This window comes from Paralichthys olivaceus, chromosome 23 (genome assembly GCF_024713975.1).
Source record: "Paralichthys olivaceus isolate ysfri-2021 chromosome 23, ASM2471397v2, whole genome shotgun sequence".
Lineage (NCBI taxonomy): Eukaryota > Metazoa > Chordata > Actinopteri > Pleuronectiformes > Paralichthyidae > Paralichthys > Paralichthys olivaceus.
Genome location: NC_091115.1, coordinates 2,608,021 through 2,627,605, shown reverse-complemented (window position 1 = coordinate 2,627,605; position 19,585 = coordinate 2,608,021). Strand labels below are relative to the sequence as shown.

The window sequence follows — 19,585 nt, the reverse complement described above, 5'->3', positions numbered from 1 at the left end:
ATGACAGTTGTGTGTTTTTTCAGAATCTCCTACAGGAAGCTTGTGAATAAAATTATATTTATACAGCGTGGTTACCAACCTTAGCTTTAAATCATCGTCTCAGCTCCGGATGATCAATGCGTGTCGATCTGTTGATCTGTGATCGGAGACATCAGGACACGACGGCCGACAATGAGCAAAAAAATTACTTTAATCATCTTTTTTTTTTCTTACAAAAACATTGTCAGGGAGTTCAAACTGAAGCTGTTTTAAACTGGGAACGTACAGCGGCAGCAGCCAGTTCAAAGATATTTTACAAATATCAAAGTAACAATGACTTGAGGGCCAGAGTGCAGAGTTCCCGCCCCCCCCCCCCCCCACCAGGTAGCAACAGAAGCCAAACATACAGCTGCAGATGTGCGGTGTCTGTGTTTCTGGCCATGCGTCGGCCGGACCACTTCTTAAACACAAACCAGCAGCGACTGTGCTTAATTTAACCAGAGCACTGAAGGGCTGGAGGTTTGGAGCGGAGCCGTAGAAACAGAAACTAAAAGAGAGAGAGGGGTTTACCGGGGTCCCGACCTCATCGTGTGATTGAATACTGGTGTTACACTGAATTCAGTGGCAACATTTTTAACTGTTTAACAGTTTAACTATGTTAAAAGAGCTCAGAACATTGAAGGAACTCACAATGCTGCCTCCAACAAACACGTGCAGGCTTGTTTACTGTTTTTTTTTAAGCTGTGGTTGATAATAGAAAACTCAGTCCGTCTCGTTCTCGAGCTGTGAGCGGGGTGCACTGTGGGTAGAATACATTTGGCATCAGTCACTGATGCTCTGAGTCGACCACTTTCTGCGTTACAAACTCTTTTTCTGCCGTTTCCCTGGAGGAGGAGATGCTAACAGGGTCGTGGAGGTGGTGGTGGTGGTGTGAGGAGGTGGGCTGGGGTCCGGTGGCGGTGTCGTCACTTCAGGGGTTGGGGGTGTCAGTAGTCGTCTCCACGGCTCACCACCTCCTTGCAGGTGGGCCTGAGCAGGATGGTGTGCTCAAACTGAGCGGTGTAGCAGCCCTTGGTGTCGCAGAGCGGAGGATAGGGGTCCACGATGCCCAGGTCGCACAGGTTCTTCAGCGCCATCAGGTACTTGCTCTCGCCCAGGCGGTCCAGCCAGCGGCGGCAGAACGCCAGCGTACCGAAGTGCTCGTTGATCACGTTCAGCAGGTGCTTCGCTCTGGGCAGCCTGGAGAGAAGGGAAGCATCTGTGATTTTAGAACATCGCCCACATAACAGTCCATGTATTCACAGGGACACTGAGGGATTGTGGGTAAAATCCAGTAAATCAGAAAATCCTTTACCTGATGGGGACGTGGCCGACGTCAAAGTTTTTCATGTAATGAGAGCACTCCATGTCGTCGTGGACCACACCTTTACCCGTGCTGCCAAATGTCTCTATGGCATAAACCTCTCCCTCCTGCACGGTGAAAAAACACGTGATCAGTAACAGGACAGGAAACAATCGATACTTTCCCAGACGACATCTGTCACGTGTTAAATATCAACTCGCTCGCTGTGACGCTTATGTGCCGTCCTGACTTCTCTGGAATGCGTCCAGAGTTCAGTGAGAGACAAACTGACGGCATGAAGCACTCACCTCCATTCTCGTTGCTTCTCCTCCTTTAACGATGGGCACCGTCTTTCCAGCGTGTATTCTGTACTGACCGATTGAATGACCGTTCAGGTTTCGGATCGGCTTCACTGCAAAAAAAAAGATTCAAGAATGAAGTTTAGTATGAATTAAAAAAATTAATCCATAACTCAGATTTACATTTTTTTTATCCTCCAGCACTGCAAACTGCTGTTAACTTAAAAACCTCAACACCTACAGTCAACGTGAGAACGACTGAGAGCAACTGTGAAACTGACAATCGTCATCTACAAATGAAAATACAAACATCCAGCCTTTATAACTGAGAACGTACCTTGATACGTTTTGCCATCAAGCTCGACCTCGTAAGACTCCATCACCTCTTGAATCGCCTCTCCGACGTCACACAGACGCACGTCAATGCCGGCGTTCTGCAACAAAAACAAACATGAGTTACATGATCAGTGCAGACCAAACCAGTGAGGTGTGTGTGTGTGTGTGTGTGTGTGTGTGTGTGTTAGTGTGTGTGTGTTAGTGTGTGTGTGTGTTAGAGTCCTACTTTAATTCCAGTATTGGTGGCGTCTTTCACAGCCTCCAGCAGCTTGTCATACTTTGGGTTAAATGTAACAGTGAAGGCACAGTCAATGATTCGCCCTGCAGACACACCCAGAGGAAAAAGACAGATGTTTTACTTGATGTGTTCCAGGAGGATTTTTTGTTTCTTGTTTCCGTCTGATCACCGGTAGAAACCCAGAGAAAAACACACTTTGCGGCACTAACACGGGAAAACAACCAGCGTATTATGGCCGATGGTCTAATGTTTGAGGGAAGAACATTAATTACTGTTTGCTGTGTGGAAGCCAATCTGTCAAAATATCCATTATGGAAACAGAGCGGGAACTGAACGCATCAATTTTCAGCATCAGCACAAAATGAAAAACTGAGGCAGCACTTAATTCGAGCGGTACCGTTGATGTGCGTGCCGAAGTCGATCTTGCAGACGTCGTCGTACTGCAGGACGGTGGTGTCTCCGGCGTTGGGAGTGTAGTGGGCAGCACAATGGTTCAGGGAGCAGCCGGTGGGGAAAGCCAGGCCGGCGTCCAGCTTGTTCTCCTTGATCAGCTTACGAGAGCAGTCCTCCAACCGCTCGCTGGAGAAAAAGGATGAAAAATCAATTCAATGGAAGGAAAATACTGTTCTGCAGAAGAAGAGTGCATCAAAGTCTCAACACCAAACACTGAAACCACTGTGTTGCTTTTAGAAATGCCCTCCCTTCCCACTCTTAGAATACCTCTACTCTCACGTTTATGAGTGAATAAAGGTGGTAAAGGCCTCCTCACCAGATTTCAATCATGGTCATGCCGGGTTTAAGGAAGCTGCGGACGTGTTGGCGGACCTGTCTGTGGGCCTCGGCCGCCTGTCTGAAGTCATTCCACACCTCCTCGTTGGCTTTATCAAGCACCCGCTTCTCGTCGTTGGTCGTACGCCACGCTGCACTGCGACTGGAGGACACACAGAGACAGCGTGCTGTTATTATGGACCTTGAGGCTGCTTTATTAGAGAAGCAGATATTACAGAGGAGAAACTGAGGTTTTTTGGAAAATCAGTGGGGGAAGTAAACATGTTAACGCTGCCGGCTGGAACTTGTTTTTCAACTCAGCAACAAAGCTCCTGACTCATCAGGTCATGAAGACCAGGGTCGATGAGTTCATGCAAATATAAACACCTGTATGATGAGAATAGATAAACCAGCTTCTCCTCTGAAACATTGATTACTAGCTAGTTACATGTCAAATGCTGATTTTGGGGAATTAGAAGGGATTTTATTTTCTGTTCATACATTAAAAAAGTCAAGGACAAACAGCATCAAAAGCAAAATCTCTTTCACCTCTAACAGGACTGATGATAATTAATATATTAGACACCAGAGCTTCCTAAACACTACAGTGTGTGTGTGTGTGTGTGTGTGTGTGTGTGTGTGTGTGTGTGTGTGTGTGTTGTTGTTGTTCTTACCCATCCTGTAGAGTAGGGTATTCACACTCCTGTCCGATGGGGAACGTCCCATTAGGGTATAACTCACAGATGGGCACAGACGGGGGATCAGTCTGAGTTTTGGCTGGGAAAAAAAGAGACATAGATAAAACTGAGGTCTCACACTGAGGGTTTGAAACCACATATTTTGCAGCAAAGTTAAATTAAAATCAACTCACGTCCTTTCTTCTTCTTTTTCTTCTTCTTCTTTTTCCCTGCTGAGTTTTCTCCATCGTCTCCATCTGTGCAAGTTAAGCGTGTTATTACAACAAACTACTAAGTGTAATGTTTACACGTGATGTGTCGTCAGGTGTTTCTGACAGTCACCTTCATCGCCATCCTCCTCCTTCTCTTTGTCTTCTATCGCCTGCTTCTCAAGCTGTTTGGTCACGTTGGCCACGGCATCTGCCTCCGCTTCAGCTCCTGCAAAAAGATCGGCAACGACAAGAACGTGAACAGGCTCCAGTCTGAAAATGTTCTTTGTCATCAGGAATAAACAAGAAGTAACAAGTGAAACTATTCATCCTTAAAGTGGCTTCATCCCTCAGAGCAGGTCTCTTAAAAATAAGATTACAGCATCTTCGAATGAAGAATGTCAGAAAAAGACAAAACACTTTACTTTTGATTTAGAGGAATAATCCGACACCAGTGCACTTTTTTATAAAATCTTCACACTTCACTGTGTCGAACTCACTGGGATCATTCGGGACGTAACTGAGGCCAAGGAGCTCGGAGTGTGTCAGTAAATACGTGAACAGGTGTGTTTACACAAGAAGCTTTAAAGCAACTTATATAAGGAAAGTTCAACAGCAACAGTCAAAGAAAGTGCTTCTAAAGTTCTAAGTAGTTTCATGTGACGTGATGAACACAACTATCGATGTAAGGACTTTTATTAAAGACACAACATTTACAATCTGTAAACAGTGGAGGAGTCGTTAGACAAATGAGCAGCTTGTTTTTAAAATAAGGGAAAGATCTGCTGAAGTGGGAGCGCTGTGCATTAACCATTAATCATCTGCCCGTGGTTATTTAATTCCACCAGTCAGTACTTTAATCCTTTATTACGGTTTACTGACAGTAATAAGGTTTTAGCTTTATCTTCAAATACTTCATATCTTTAGAGATATGAAGTATTTGAAGATTGTCCAAGAAATGACATCACACAGTAAAAAACACTAACGGGTGATTTGTCCTGCAGAGCGGAAGTGATATTGGTGCAAGTGTCTCTCAAAGAATCAACAACATGGTTGAGTCATCTGTGAACTTTACATCCTACTTCCCCATCATATATTATGTTCCTACACCGTGTATCTCTGACTAATGCATCTTCAGGTGGTTGCTTGATATATTTTGATTGTTTCTAACGGTGTGAGATTCTGCTGCTGAGGTTTTAATTCCCCGTCACTGATCAATAAACAAGTCAGAGCAGGAAAACGTTTCTTAATTCAAATGTCGTTAGAAGGCAGATCATTTAGATTCAGTTGGGTGCAGGAGGATGGAGCTGATTTATTCACTGGGTTAATCTCCTGTTCTTACATCACGACTCTGGCAGAGGCAGAATTACGAAACAGGGAAACCGGGCTCAGCTTCACATCCGTGAGATCTGCAGCAGCGACCGACCGAGGCAGGTTCAGAGTCAACGTGAGGACGTTTCCGGTGCAGATCCGCGATCAGCGACTGTGAGTTCACACCGAGTTAAATGTCACTGCTGCTGGACGGAGGTCTGACCACAGCCCGGTGTGTTTCACGAGGCCCCACGCACACCGACCGACCCGCATGGCTACTGAGCAGAGAGGTCAACCCCCACCTGCGACAGCAGGACTTCCGGCTGGAATTTCACATTAATATTGGATTCAATTCTTCAGAAGTGCATGTTTGTAGTGAATTAACCGATATTAGAAACACGTTTACCTCATCTAGTTTAACATGCACTCATTTAAGTTTTGGAAGTTTCTTTTCAACTTGAACTGGTGTCAAAACTTTACTCAAAAAAAACCTTTTTCAACTGATGAATAACTTTTTATTTTATTTTAGAAACATTTAGATGGATTTAACAAGCAGCAGGTTTGAAGTCATTGTTAAAACGTGATGATATTTTTATTTCAAGCTGCAATTTGTATAAATGGCAAAACGCTTTGACAATGAAATAAAAATTATATTATTAAGTGCAAACAGCTCAAAGACTTAACACCTCACACAAATATGAGTAAAATAATTACAGCATAATCACATGTTCATCCTCACGTAGGATAATAATCCAAGTTAATGGATTTTAACGCCATTTTATTAATTTCTATTGCTTATTACAATAACGTTCAGCCTCAGTTTAAAGTTATTGTCACAAAACATTGTTTCAAAAGTAAAACAATTTAAATAAGAATTTGTCATATGACAGAAAATTAAATGAGTGCAAAGATTCAACCTGAATTAGTTTTCGTGTCAGATGTTAATAACCTCGTCTTGATTACTCGTTTACTTGTTGTTTTAATAACTAGTAACATCTTATCTATCTCAGTTATGAGAACGTGTTGTGTTTTTCAGAATAACCAGAATCTACTGGACACAATAAGATTAACTCCAAACTATGTTCCAATAGTTTTTTAATTAGACAGGTTTATTTTGAAGTCCCCCCTCCCGTGGTTTCCGGTTCGTCCGTCGCTACCTTGACAGTTAGCTCGTTAGCATGTTAGCTTATTAGCACGTTAGCCTCACCTGTCGCCGCGGACTTGTTCTTCTTCTTCTTTTTCTTCTTCTTCTTCGCGGTCTCCTCCACCGGGTCGGCCTCCTCCTTGTCCTCCGCCTCCCCATTCAGCTCCGGTACCGGCACCGGGCTCTGCTCCGGGACCGGGACCTGCTCCGGTACCGGGGGGACCGGGACCTGGACCGGGCCCTGCTCCGCTTGCACGTCCGCCATGTTCGCAGGCGCTGCAGGAAAAAGGAAGCGCGAAGGATTGTGGGAGTGCTGTGCATGATGCTACCTTCAGGGACGGTCGGATTTTTAATAATTATTTTCAAATAATTGTACCAGTTTTCTCCATTTGTATAAACTCGAAGTACAAATACTCTGTTAAAGTACTTAAAGGTTCAGTTTGTAGAATTTACTGACATCTAGCGGTGACATTGCAGCTGAATACCCCTCACCTCACCCTCCCTTACAAAAGAGAACCTGTGGTAACCTCCTACTGTAAATATAAAGTATTTAAATATAAAGATTAATCATTAAACATTATTCATTTTAACTTATTTGTATACGATATTGTGATGGTAGTTTTAAGAAAAAGCATCTACCATACTGTCGATAATCATCATTGGTTCTGCCAAAACACAAATCATATAAAACGAGTCTTAAAAAATCTGAGCCTATACAGTGCACGTGAACGCATCAAAAAGTAAAACATGCTGCATCAGCTGAAGTGAATCTCTGAGCCTGATGAAGTACAAATACACGGAAAAACTACACTCACAAATATAGGAACGAAAAGTGTGGTTTCTACATGTATTTATACAACATCAGGCTCAGAGCTGAAGTGAATCTGAGTCTGATGCAGTATAAGTACACGTAAAAACTACACTTACAAATATAGGAATTGAAAGTGTGTACATAGGACACAATATAAAGACTTATTCATATTGATTCCAGTTTTCATTCATTTCCACATTTTGTTTATGTTGAAAGTTAAATGACCTTATTGGAGTGGTTACATAGCAGCTGCTGCAGGAGCAGAGGTGGCCACCAGATGGCAGGGTGTTACTGGTAAACTTATTATTTAGCTGCTTGTATAGGAGCTTTTGCTTTCTGTAGCTTTCATTTCACACATAAGAGTAAAAAAGAAAACTGAGCCTCCTGCATTTAAAATCCCATTTTAGTAAATATACTAAAATATAATCAATAATAATTTAATCTGAATGTGAAATGTTGTCAAATAAATGTAGTGGAGTAAAAAAAAGAACCAAATTTAACTCATGTGGATTTAAAGGAAATATAGTTGAAGGACTTGAGTCAACGTGTATAATCGTCAGAGGGGTTTGAAGTGGAGCTGCAGCTGCTGTGGGTCAAACAAGTGCAAAATCCCACAAAACATATCAAATGACCCACCAAACCTGTTTCTTAACCCCCGGCCATCAGAGCCTCCGAAACACGAGTGCGCTCTAATATCAGAGAAGACCTCAGGACACATCGAACACTTCCAGAATGGTTTTTATTTCATGTGGGAAAATGCAGGAGGCCGACATGTAGACGAGAAAAGACGCAGGGGGGGGTGGAGTTGAACATCAGGCCGCTCAGAGTCTTATGGCATCTTCGTGTGAAACAGAAAAGTTACAGATTGTCCCTCACATGCCAGAAAATCAGCCTCCTCTTTCCTCACACACTCACTCAGGTGTTTGACTTTTAAACCTCACAGCAGCAACATTCACTAAATTCATGCCGCACACACTTCAGTGTTGTGACGCTGTGACGTCCGTGTCCCTGTAAACACAAAGTAAACAGGCTTGTTAGGATTGTGAATGTTCGGCTGTGTGTCCACTTTACTGTTACAACCCACAATCAGAGACATGAAATGAGGCTTTAAAGACATTAGAAATAACATTTCACCATCTCTTCTTGAACTTCGTGATAATCTAATAATTAAGATCGGCTGAGATCAACGTTCTGAACAAACAGAATCACCACTCATCTCTCAGATAATTATTGTTATCAGTCTTTTCACTCCTCCACCACAAATCTTTTTTCAACATTGACGGTTCTCATGATCACTTGTTTTTCTTTACAATCTTTGTTTTCACATCTATCCCGAGCGACTGTGAGCGGTTCACACGATGCAGATGTCACCAAGTAAACTGTCGACGTTCTGGTCTGCTGACCTCAACACTGTCAAGTCTGGTTTTTGTTTTAGTGGTTCTGGTACCTGAGTTTTAACAGCATGAGAGCAGTAAGAATTGTGGGTAATGTACAGTAACATGGACGGATGAGTAGTAGAGAGTGAAATTTAAATATCTCATCACCAGATACAGTTAAGATGTAACACAGCAGACCCATCGATAAAAGACACCTGACGATCAGACATAAACACAGTCTCTGCCCAGCGCTCCGATAAAGTTTCATTTCAGTCCTGCTCCGGTGTTCGTCTGTCGCACTCTTCTTCGTCCTCCTCCGCGTCGTCTCCGAACGTCTGCTCCTCCATGTTGACGAGCGACTGTGAGCGTGCCGCCACCTGAGCGGCGAGGGCGGAGCTGAAACTCAGAGCCTCGGAGCCGTGGATCTCCGCCAGTCTGTCCATCAAGGAGACGGCGGGGACCTTGGACTTCAGGAAGCAGTCCAGGCCGTTCTGGGACTCTGCCCCCTCCTCCAGGAGCCCGTCGTACTGGTGAAGCTCAGATCCTCCTCCTCCTCCTCTGTTGCAGACCGAACTAACTCCAGACTCCCCAACCTCTGCCTCCAAACCACAGCTGAACTCCATCCTCGGCTCCGAGGAGGGGTCAGGGCTCCCCCTGCCGTCTGTTTCTCCCCCTTCACTTCCTGCCGGCTGCTCTGAGACGTGGTTTCCCTCCTCATCGCTGGTTTCCACTGAAGTCGGAGCATCTGGTGGGTTGGTGGCAGGATCTGAACCTTCAGTGCAAGCTGAAGGCGTCACAGCAGCTGCAAGACAAAGAAAGACAAACACGATTTAGGGATCGACTCGTATGCTGATTTCAACTTGTAGCTGATTTTATCCTCCTGAGTTTCAACAGAAAGAGGGACTGCAGATAAACACCAATGCAGACCTTGGTCGTTGAAGAGCAGCTGCTTCCTCTTCATCCTCTCCCCCTCTGATGCACGGAAGCCCAGGACAGCTTTCAGCTCCGACAGGACGCGACGCGACTCCTCCCTCTCACGGCGCTGCCGTTCCCGTTCCTCCGGTGACAAAATGTCAGACCAAGACCCTCCGCCTTCACCGTCAGAGTCTGAGTCAGACACGTAGGCCTCCCACTCCTGGTCGAACGAAACATTTAAAGAACGGGGACAAAAATATTATCTGTCGTGATATTTTGTGTAAACAGAGAGAGACAATGACAGATATCAGGTGAAAGGTGGAGATTCGATCCTACCAGCTCCTCTGGCACAGGGTCTCTGTCCAGGATCAAGGGGTACGATGGAGGAGGAGCCGGAATCTCAGACACCGGAGTTCCACACTGCTCCAGACCTTCAACGTTACCTGCAGAGATTTTTAAATTTTTAATTTTAGCAACAAAATCAACTCAACAGCTCGGCACTGCAGTTTTATCACAGTGTCGAAGGTACTTCTTTTTTTTTTTCGTGCTTCATTCTGGAGGAGCGACTTCCTCCATGACGGGCAACAGACTTGAGTCATGGCAGAGCGGCAGGAAGTCTGTTAAAAATAGGACGACAGTAAATATGGAAACAATATACGACTAAAGAGGGTGTCACTGTCCTGCTTTGTAACCATTGTGCAGCACCGTGAGGAGCATGGAATGATGGGTAAAGAACCTACACGCATGTGGTTATAAATTCTGCTTCACAACCTGAAGGAAACAGCAGCATGTTGTGAACTTTATTACGTACTTATTACGTTATCTGAAGTTTGTTTAAAGTATAACTCATCCGCATTACTACCATGTAGTTTTAAAACGCATCACTGTCGCCTGCCGTCCACACAAGCACCTAAAACTGAGAAGTTAGGAAACGCTGCTGATAACTCCGGGGCTGCGTTGTAGTGTGGACGGGCAAAAACAGAGACGGAAATGATGACACAGCTAAAACGCTTGTCTGGATCATTTAGTTTTCAACAGTAGCATGAGCGTAGCCTCTGAAACACTTCCTTGCGTCTTGTGTCTGCTCACCTAAACAGGCGTTGGCCCGTCTCAGCATGCGCTCCACCTGGCAGATGCTGTCCTCCCAGCAGCCCGTGCTGGCCTGCATGTGCGGCTGCAGCTGTTGCAGCCGGTCGTTGAGGTCCTGGTAGCTGTTGCACGACAGCTCTGTCAGCTCCTTGGAAACCATCAGCTTCTCCAGGTCGTCCTCCAGGATGATCATCCTGACGACGTCGGACACAAGAGGAGGAAGAGTGGTGTCGACGTAGAGTGAGAAATGTTCCTTGTTCTTTTTAACAGGTGTTTGTAAAGATTAACTTTGGTCCCAATGAAGCATAAGACACAGTCAAAGATAGTAAATTAATTTAAAATATTAGCAGAATCTCCTCAATATAATTTAGCCCCTTTTCTAATCTCCCTTCTCAGGGACTGAAATCCTTCTTTCACTAATTCTTTTAATCTCAATCTGCTTGTTTCAGGGAGAAAAGGTTTTTACATGTTTTACCACTGATGTCAGTCAACTTCGGCAAATGTTCTGAATATATTAAGATCCAGTGAAACGTGTTAAAATTCACGACCATTGAGCATTCTCATGTTATGTAATATTTTAAATGATTAAACAACTTTACATTTGTAAAAGTTTGTGGTAAATACTTTTGATGCAGATGTTTCCTGACACACTGAAGCACCAGAGTTCTTTTTACTCTAATTCATATATTTTCATTAAAACACTCAAACGCCTTTTCTATGTCCTTATGCACGTTTCTTAACAAAGTGCTATTCCTGTGTTGTTGGTGCAGTGACCCAGTTTCACTGCACCCATTATTAAAGTCTCATTTTATCTTAATGTAGGTGTAGAGTGAGGCCAGCCAGGATTTTCTGTGTGTGTGTGTGTGTGTGTGTGTGTGTGTGCGTGTCTCACTCGCTGAGCAGAGCCTTGAGGTGCAGCTGCAGGCTTCGGATGGACGTGTGAAGGGTGTTGAGCTCTCGGCACTTCTCCCTGGCTCGCCCGGTCTTGTCGGAGCCCGTCGACCTCGGCTGGGTTTCAAAGTGTCGGTGGAAGTCGTAGCTGCGCTGCACTTCACAGAGGCAGCCGGCCAGAGCGTGATGCAAGGGCTCAGTTACCGCAACGATGGAGCGATGCAGGGGAGGTTGAGTAAGAAGGGGGGATTCTCCTTTGAGTGCGCCCTCTTCCGGCTCGTCTATTCGGCGTGGGGACAGTAGAAGGGCCAGTCGGCGGAAACATTCAGAGCTTTGTCCCACCCACAGCTGGAACAGCATCTGCAGGAGAATGAACCAGTAAACACCTGTCGTCATATTCACAGCAAGGCTCTTTTTTTCTGTTACATTATCTTGTAGCTGTTGCCGCCTCCCGCCGTTTTACCTTCAGATACTGAGGCCAGTGCATGAATACACTCAAGCAAGAAAATCAATTAAAAACGAAATAGAAAGTTCGGTACATTCACTATATTCTTGTCCAGTAGAAAAAATGCACGCATGACCTTCATCTTTCTGACTTTTTCTACCTCCCAGCACCACCTCCTCTCGATTCTCCAGGTTTACACCTGCAGGATTTACCTTCAGGGCCGGCAGGCTGTAGTCGTCCGTCAGCTCCTGCGCCTGCTCGTCACCCAGGTGCTCGATTCCCAGGCCGAGGCCCAGCTCCTTCAGAGGCACCGCAGACACGTAGTTGGTCACGTTATCGATCTCAGAGTTGAGAGGAAACGTTGGTAGGGGTTAAGGACGCACCACACGTCTATGAAAACAATGAGCATCTGAAGAGGGTTACATATTTCTCAACTGAGAGAAACTGAGCTCTTTCTTAATATGTCTGCAGCAATATGTCCTACGTAACAAGGTGCACTTTTTAGTGTTTTTAAGTTCTCTCCAGGAAAAGGATATGCCTTGAGCATGTGACAGGTGGCCCTACGCGAGGCTCTGAAGGCTGAGCGGAGGGCCCGGTAGAGAGCCTTCCTCAGTCCAATCAGCTGCTGGCCACGCGGCACCGCCCCTGGCCCCGCCCTGCTAAAGGAGCCGGCCGCACTCACCCTGTCGAGCAAACTTGACAAGTGAAATGTGATACAACTGTGGAGACGTCCCAGAGAGGCAGGGGGGCACACACAACACTGAACGCTACATCACTAAAGACACACAAGACGTTGGCTACATGACAAAACAATACAGAGACAATTCAGACATGAACACTACACAGGACTGTCACACACTACTCTGCTATTTGACTATTAAGGGAACATTTTGGTAAATTTGCTTATTCATTTTCTTTGGAGAGTTAGATGATAAGTATATGAAAATTATTTGATTGTTTAGACATTTAAAACACCCAGAAGGGATTGGTTGAGGCTTTACAGAGTTAAGAAAGTTGATTTCTACAAAAAAGCAACTAAAAAAACTTTAAAAATTTTTTTGTTGTGATATAGAAAATGTTTAACTATTTTATTTTTCTATTGATTGATTTAGGGATTCATGTCATCTCTGAACAGATGACATCTGGTTTGCTTAATAAATACAAATCCCTGTTTGTAAGAGGAGGTGGTGCAGTGGATTATATTACCTCTGGACAGAGCCATGCTAGTTGTTTCCAGTTTTTATGCTAAGCTAAGTGACTGCAGGGCAGCAGCTTCATATTTGCTGCACACATACAAGAGAATCTCTTTTATCCAACTCTCAGCAAGAAAAACAAAAGAGCACTTTTCAGAAAACTAATTCTTTAAATCACTTAGTGTCTCCAGTTCTACTCTAACATAAATAATTCAACACCTCAGACACACTACCTGTGGGGGTTAATCAACACACTGTCAACAAAGGAGGGAGATAATTGGGCAGGCTCAGCTGACAGATGGAAAGTTGGAGATATTAAATCATATGATCATATTTGATTGGCATGCAGGTGGAAGTGAGAGGAGCACACTTACAGGGTGAACCCTCTGGAGATGACCTCGGTCTCCTGCACCAGACGGAGGGCTTTACGAGACAGGCCGGTTAGAGTCTTGCCGTTGTGGACCAGAGTCTGGAGCTGTGTGACGCGGGCGTGGACGGCCCTCTGCACACAGGCCCGTCTCCACAGTGTGATCCCCCTCAGCCCCACCCAGCCCAGCAGTGCCAGGCTCCAGGGGGCAACAGCCAGAGACCAGAGGCCCTCGGATACGGAGCAAAGACCCATCAGCACCGCGGCAAGGCCAACCAGCCCCGCCATGTCCCTGAGAGAGGAAGAGACAAGAATTCTGATCAGTGCTGCCACTTTGGATTGACACATCTCAACATGGGCAAGATTGAAGGGGATTAACGCCAATTTTTAATGTACAATAAATGTAATAGTCTTGGGGAGGAGCTGTGAAAATACTAATAATAGTTTCACTTTGTGCTGGTGTTGTATTAGAAAGCATTTCATTCTCTGGTGATCTGATCATCTTGCCCATCCACTGTGAACATGCGTCTCCTTCCCACCAACGTACCAGAGGGAGGGCCTGGCGATGAGGCTCGGTCTGGGCAGGGTGCTCGCTCGGCTGGGGGAGCCAGAGAGCGAGGAGGCGAGGGTGAGGAGGCTCGGGTCCAACAGCTCAATCAGCTCCACGTCTTCCTGCAGCAGCACGTCCTGGTCCAGAATGCACCTCACCGAGTATTGGCCGAACACGCAGTCCTTCAAGATGGAAGGGGGAAAAAGACTTTGAAAATAAAAGAACTCAAAGGTGGTGGTTTTACTGCCCGCATTCTTTTCCTGTTTGATATTCTACTTACCAGCTGCTGCTCCAGCTTATGAGATGCAGCTGCCTGGTGCATCGGGCTCCATCTCCACACGGCCTCAGCCAATCTCCACAACCGTCCTCCCTGCAAAACACACAGGGGAGAGGTTATAATGCAGTCAATTAAGTAAATGCTCCAATGCAGCACTTTCAATCAGCCCCAGTGGATCAGTGAATTTAAAATATATTCCATGTAAAAACACTTAGTAAAACACCTGCATGTCGAGCAGTCATGTTGTTTTGCTCCCGCGAACCATGAATGAGTAATCACACACAACCAATAACAAGTGAGTATCACCACTCGCTCACGGTCAAAAGGAGTATCCCAGGAGACAAACTCTTTCAGCCAACAACAATAAGTGCAATGTGTGTTTGTAAAAACTCACTGCTGGGTCTTATGTAGCAGGACAAAAAAAAAAAAAACACATCCCGGCTTCACTTTGCTGGAAACTCAAACTTTTATCCTTTCGAAATACATGGTTGTCAGAGAGGGAAGACTAGTTTTAGATCCAGAAAAAGAAACACGTTTGTTCGTCTTTCACTGAAGACACAACACAGAGTACACACACTTCTGTTTCATTCCCAGCACCAGGGGAGACCCTGTGTAAACAGACTGAAAAACTCAATCGCCACAGAGCGTCACATTTTAAGCGCACTGAACAAACCTCTGACGCTTTTTAAAAATGCTGCAGAACCGTTTTTTTCTTCCTACTGCTGAGAGCACACAAAGTGTTCCTAAACTGTGTAAAGCCTAATTATGAACCGGATCTAACATTAATCTGCTTAAGTGTGTGTGGCATCACAGAAGTTCTTTGTTTGGACTAATACTGAAAGATGTTTGTGTGACGAGGCTTTAAAAATAACACACATGTCCGTTCTTATCAGTTAAGAGTTTCAAAACAGAGAATCCTATTGAATCCTGCATCACAACATCCTGTGAAACATGGATGTGTGTGAAGTGTTTGTTTGTGAGACATATGCATCTGGGTTATTGATCCAGACTGGGACGTCTCTCATGACCCTTTTCTGGAGGGTAAAAAACAAGTGCTGTTAGTGTAACAGACGCAGTCTATTGATTATCGATCAGAGACTGAGCACCAGGGCTGAACATTCACGCAACCCTGCTCATCGGTCTCAGCCAACAATGTGTGAGTGAGTGTGTAGGTACACACACGCACCCACACACACTGCAGTTAATATCCAGAGCCACTCATCAGTATTCTACTGGTGTCACAGTGAGCAGTGGTCTGACTGTTACTGTGTGAGACAGTGAGCACACAACACTGGATCTCACGTATGATAACGCACGTGTTTGCTCTGAAACAACAGTCGTTTAATCGAAGGAATTAAAAGAAATTGTTAATTGATATATGCTGAGTATCATTTACTGTGTCAAGAGAAAACACAAGCTTAAAAAACAGATTAAAAGCTCTTCTCCCATGCACAGTTAAGATCCTTACATTTCTAGGAACATTATTACACAGTTGTAAAACATGCAAAGACGGTTTTACAGTTTCACAGCTTCAACTAATGGTGATTTTCAAACCTGGGTAAACTGCACATTATTTTCCTGATTAACAGACTAAGAGTTTGACCTATAAATATCCAAGAATGGGGAAAAAAAAAACAAAAAAAACACACCACACTTTCCTGGAGACGAAAGTGACAGCTACAGATTTCTGGTTTCTTTCAATTTGCCACTTTATTGTTTCAACCAATTCTCCACTTTACGACTTAAATTACTTATTTGCTTAAGCAACATAACCACAGAGCAGGAACCAACCCAGGGAAATATGGTAATAAAATGTGTAAAAAGACTGTTTGAATTCACCTCAAAGCATTGAGGCATGTTTCATGTTGCCAAATTCATGTCTAAGAATTCTGCACGACAACGATCCCTCTCAAACCCGACTGCAAGAGACACAACTTTAATTTTCCTTTGCATTTACTGTAAAACTTCAGGAATTATGCAGCGTCTCTGTTTTATTATATAAAAAGATAAATGTGCATGACCAACATCAGGTCAAGGACATACATACTGTACATACCACAACATCTCACACAGTGTGGCCCTTTACTGTTTACGACAACTAAACCGTGGCCTATCAGCATGAACATGATGTTCGTCTCGGATCCAACTTTCTCTGAGCTCCAGGAAACTGGTCTCGGAGGGACGAGTCATAAGCTTTCCTGTCTCATCCGAATCCCTAACCCCCCCCCCCTCGACTCATTAGAACAACAGCAAACCAGAGAGGAAGCGTGACACGTACGGAAAGTTCCTGAGTAAAGGAAACAAAACGCTGTTTCCCGTTACAAGAGGAGGAAGATGGGGGGAGGGAACAAGGGAGAGGATGGGGGTCATGTGATCCTCAGCTCTACAGGACGCATTTCTCGTCCGACCCAAACTTCAGTCATCGATGTTTAATTTTACGGTTTTAATCCTTTTTGAGTACAGAGAAGATATGTATTAAAAAACAGGCGTACACGCGTGGATTTCAGTAGAACAGTCACACACAGAGTTTACAAGAGGAATGATGTCAGAGAGAAAGCAGAGCAAGTCTCAGTAATCACATTTGTCCCATCACTTCTAATATTGGCACAACAGCAGGAGACAGAGAGAGAGAGAGATGCAACACAGGGTTAGGTTTTCTTCACGATCACAGAGACAAGAACATGCAACACAAAATACCTGTATGTGTGTGTAGGATTTCCTCACAGCCATGTCTGTCCAACACTGTGCGACTGAAGTGATGCATGTAAACCAGCGTGCATAACTGGGGGGGGGGTTCTGTGCCAGTGTGTGTGATTGTTGAGTCAATATTCAAATTAATTACTTTCTGTCTGCCTGCACAAGTCAAACACTGACACACACACACACACACACACACACACACACACACACACACACACACACACACACACACACACACACACACACACACACACACACACACACACACTGACCCAGGTCAGGGGTGCAGATCATGTGAATTGAAAATAGTGGAGGTTAGATAATGATGGGGACAGAGATGGAGCTGATTAGATTTTGGTTAACTGATAAATTCATTTCAGTTAGTTTTATTTTATTATCTAAAGCTTAAAGCATTTTTTGATTAATGTAGAGTTGCAACCATAGACTGTATATAAAGATGGACGCCAAATCATCTCGGCTGCTGTATGCTTCATAAAGCCCTCCTCCTCCTCCTCCTCCACGTTAGCAAGTGGGACATAGACCAAACTAGTCAAAGTGGACGTCAAATACATTTTCTCATAGAAGGTTTCTGTCATTTTAGTTAGTTCATAGTTTAATTACTTATTAGACGATTGACAGCTGAGACTGACAGGCGATTGATCGGGTGTGCGTATCGGCGAGACTTTGCAACCACGGCTCCATCCCCCGTTCACAACTGCAAAGATTCTGGCACCATATTACGTCATCAAGATGGCAGTGTTCCTGTCCTGGGATATTTTGGCTTCAATTCTGAATTGTGGGTGGAAGTGGAGATGAGTCGTCCATTTATATTTACAGTCTATGGCTGGAACTAAAGATTATTTTAATCATCTAATTTATGTATTTTATTTTGTGATCAAGTCTGTTTCACCTGGTCGCAAATTTCCCTCTGTGACAATGAAGTTATTGAGATGAATTCAGATCGATGTGTCCATTGAACAAGCTGAAGATCTGGAGAACGGTAGAGATGGTGCCATGTGGGACAAACTTACTGAGGTTTTCTGTGGCGGGGGGAGGTCTCCCTCTTGTCCTCCATATTCCTCCTCCTGCGATGCCGTCGGACATGCCTCGAAGTCTGTGTGGCCTAGATCGTGCAGGTACTGGAAAAGAGGAGAGTTCTGCAAAGAGAGACAGAGAGACACAGTCAGTCAGACAGTAGAAGCAGCTGAGGAATGATGGAGGAGACGGAAACAATAGCGCCAGATGAACGGAGGCAAAAGAGAAAGGTGGTGATGAGATAATCAGTTTCATGCAGGTTGAGCCATCGCACAACCTGATTTTTCTCAGGAGTCCTCACACTGATACGTGAAGACAAAGCGCCGCTGATTCTCTGAGGTGTCCACTTTCCCTGAGGATTCATCAGCTGAAGTTGGGGGCTCCACCCTCACCTCCATGCAGCTTTCTCTCTTTCTTTCTCTATAAGGGAGGGATGCTGTAAAGCCAAATCTGTCAACTCATGCAAATGTCAGGGCTGTGTTCTCAGCCTCTCCATCCACAGAGGCGCTGCAGTTTCTTGCCCTGGACGGAAAGAAGCTCAGACACCAGCCATGGAGGATCGAGGAGGAAAATGCACCATGGTCGAATTAGAGCAAAAGACGTCCGAGCATCTGTGTCTGCAGCCTGTTGTGCTGCACATCTGCACAGTAGCAGCCAAAACAATGAAAAGCTACTCACATGCATTGTCACGCGAAGTCGCAGCTCATGTTGTCACCACCCAGATGTGTCTGTGTGTTTGTGTGTATGTGTGTGTGAGAGAGAGTGTGTGTGTGTGTGTGTTTCCGGAACCGACGCATTGGGTCTGGTCCACCTCCTCCTCCACCTCCTCCTCTTCTTCTTCTCCTCCTCCAGCAGCAACTGGTCTAACAATCACGAAACCCCGACAACAATGAACCGTGTGGCCGAGCTGAGCCTCCCTCATGACCGGCAAAGCTCCTTGGCAGCTCCGCGGATCGTTTCCAGCCAAATCGGTGGATTTATTCCGCGCTGACAAAGCGTGTCGGCTGCTTCTGTGGAGCTAGCAAACCCCGTTGGCCCCCTAAGCTAAGCTAAGCTAAGCTAGCTGCCGTGAAACGGACCGAGCGCCATGACAAGGCAATACAAGTTTGCGGGCTTTGAAAATTAAATAACGACGCAAACCTCGAAAACCACGTCTTCATCGAACTCCTCAGTCATTGCTCTGCGCCATCTACCCGCGGCCCGTCCAGCATGATGGGGGTTGTAGGCGGCGGCGGTCAGGAGCAGCAGCCGCTCAGAAGTTAGCAGCAGTTTAGCCGGTGTTGCTAAAACTCCGCGTCAAAGAGAACTACAATTCCCATGATGCTCGTTCCCCCCCCCCCCCCCCACTGCAGGAGACGGCGAATAACATTTACACTTTTAACAATAACGCGGAAAATATGAAAATAAGAAATGAGTGTTTTAGATTTCTACAAGGAGACGAGTGAACACATTACGTTCATAATTGACTACTTTTGAAATTCTACTGATTCTTCCTCAGCGACAAGTTTAAAAGCTGAAACGATTTGACAATAATCAAATAATCAATAGTGGGTTTTTTTCTCCCCAAATCAAAATTGCTATGACTTTATTTTTCTGTCTGGATGAGAGAGATTTCCTGCTTTTCCTTGTCAAA

The 19,585-nt window shown here is 44.9% G+C and overlaps 2 protein-coding genes across 6 annotated transcripts; both read right to left on the bottom strand.

Moving 5' to 3' along the window:
• Positions 1 to 170: 170 nt before the first annotated feature.
• Positions 171 to 6,604, bottom strand: LOC109633741 (methionine aminopeptidase 2-like). Its single transcript, XM_020093780.2, has 11 exons — positions 6,367 to 6,604; positions 3,982 to 4,077; positions 3,834 to 3,896; positions 3,637 to 3,739; positions 2,964 to 3,125; positions 2,592 to 2,773; positions 2,183 to 2,277; positions 1,958 to 2,054; positions 1,630 to 1,733; positions 1,334 to 1,449; positions 171 to 1,218 (listed from the first exon to the last, which is right to left on the bottom strand). Exons 1-11 carry the CDS (start codon positions 6,566 to 6,568, stop codon positions 966 to 968), a joined length of 1,473 nt encoding a protein of 490 aa, XP_019949339.1. The 5' UTR covers positions 6,569 to 6,604; the 3' UTR covers positions 171 to 965.
• Positions 6,605 to 7,834: 1,230 nt separating this feature from the next.
• On the bottom strand, positions 7,835 to 19,257 carry vezt (vezatin, adherens junctions transmembrane protein). 5 transcript variants are annotated; one of them, XM_069519787.1, is made up of 12 exons: positions 19,093 to 19,257; positions 17,949 to 18,074; positions 14,221 to 14,310; positions 13,938 to 14,122; positions 13,398 to 13,682; positions 12,368 to 12,525; positions 12,043 to 12,191; positions 11,387 to 11,745; positions 10,495 to 10,688; positions 9,742 to 9,848; positions 9,418 to 9,625; positions 7,835 to 9,292 (listed from the first exon to the last, which is right to left on the bottom strand). In XM_069519787.1, the coding sequence occupies exons 1-12, from the start codon at positions 19,126 to 19,128 to the stop codon at positions 8,760 to 8,762; spliced, it is 2,430 nt and encodes an 809-aa protein (XP_069375888.1). In that variant the 5' UTR covers positions 19,129 to 19,257; the 3' UTR covers positions 7,835 to 8,759. The 5 variants fall into 5 exon arrangements, with proteins under 5 accessions (XP_069375888.1, XP_069375889.1, XP_069375890.1 ...); XM_069519788.1 differs by having other exon boundaries at positions 12,368 to 12,513; XM_069519789.1 differs by lacking the exon at positions 19,093 to 19,257 and adding an exon at positions 18,631 to 18,773.
• Positions 19,258 to 19,585: the final 328 nt, after the last annotated feature.

Excerpts from the sequence above, each read along its gene's own strand:
- LOC109633741 (XM_020093780.2), bottom strand. The coding sequence starts at position 6,568 with ATGGCGGACGTGCAAGCGGAGCAGGGCCCGGTCCAGGTCCCGGTCCCC. Across the intron at positions 4,078-6,366 it reads GAACAAGTCCGCGGCGACAG|GAGCTGAAGCGGAGGCAGAT; the intron begins GTGAGGCTAACG and ends ATCTTTTTGCAG. Across the intron at positions 3,740-3,833 it reads GAAAAAGAAGAAGAAAGGAC|CCAAAACTCAGACTGATCCC; the intron begins GTGAGTTGATTT and ends TTTTTTTCCCAG.
- vezt (XM_069519785.1), bottom strand. The coding sequence starts at position 18,316 with ATGAATCCTCAGGGAAAGTGGACACCTCAGAGAATCAGCGGCGCTTTG. Across the intron at positions 13,683-13,937 it reads ATCGCCAGGCCCTCCCTCTG|GGACATGGCGGGGCTGGTTG; the intron begins GTACGTTGGTGG and ends TTCCTCTCTCAG. Across the intron at positions 9,849-10,494 it reads ACGGGCCAACGCCTGTTTAG|GTAACGTTGAAGGTCTGGAG; the intron begins GTGAGCAGACAC and ends AAATCTCTGCAG.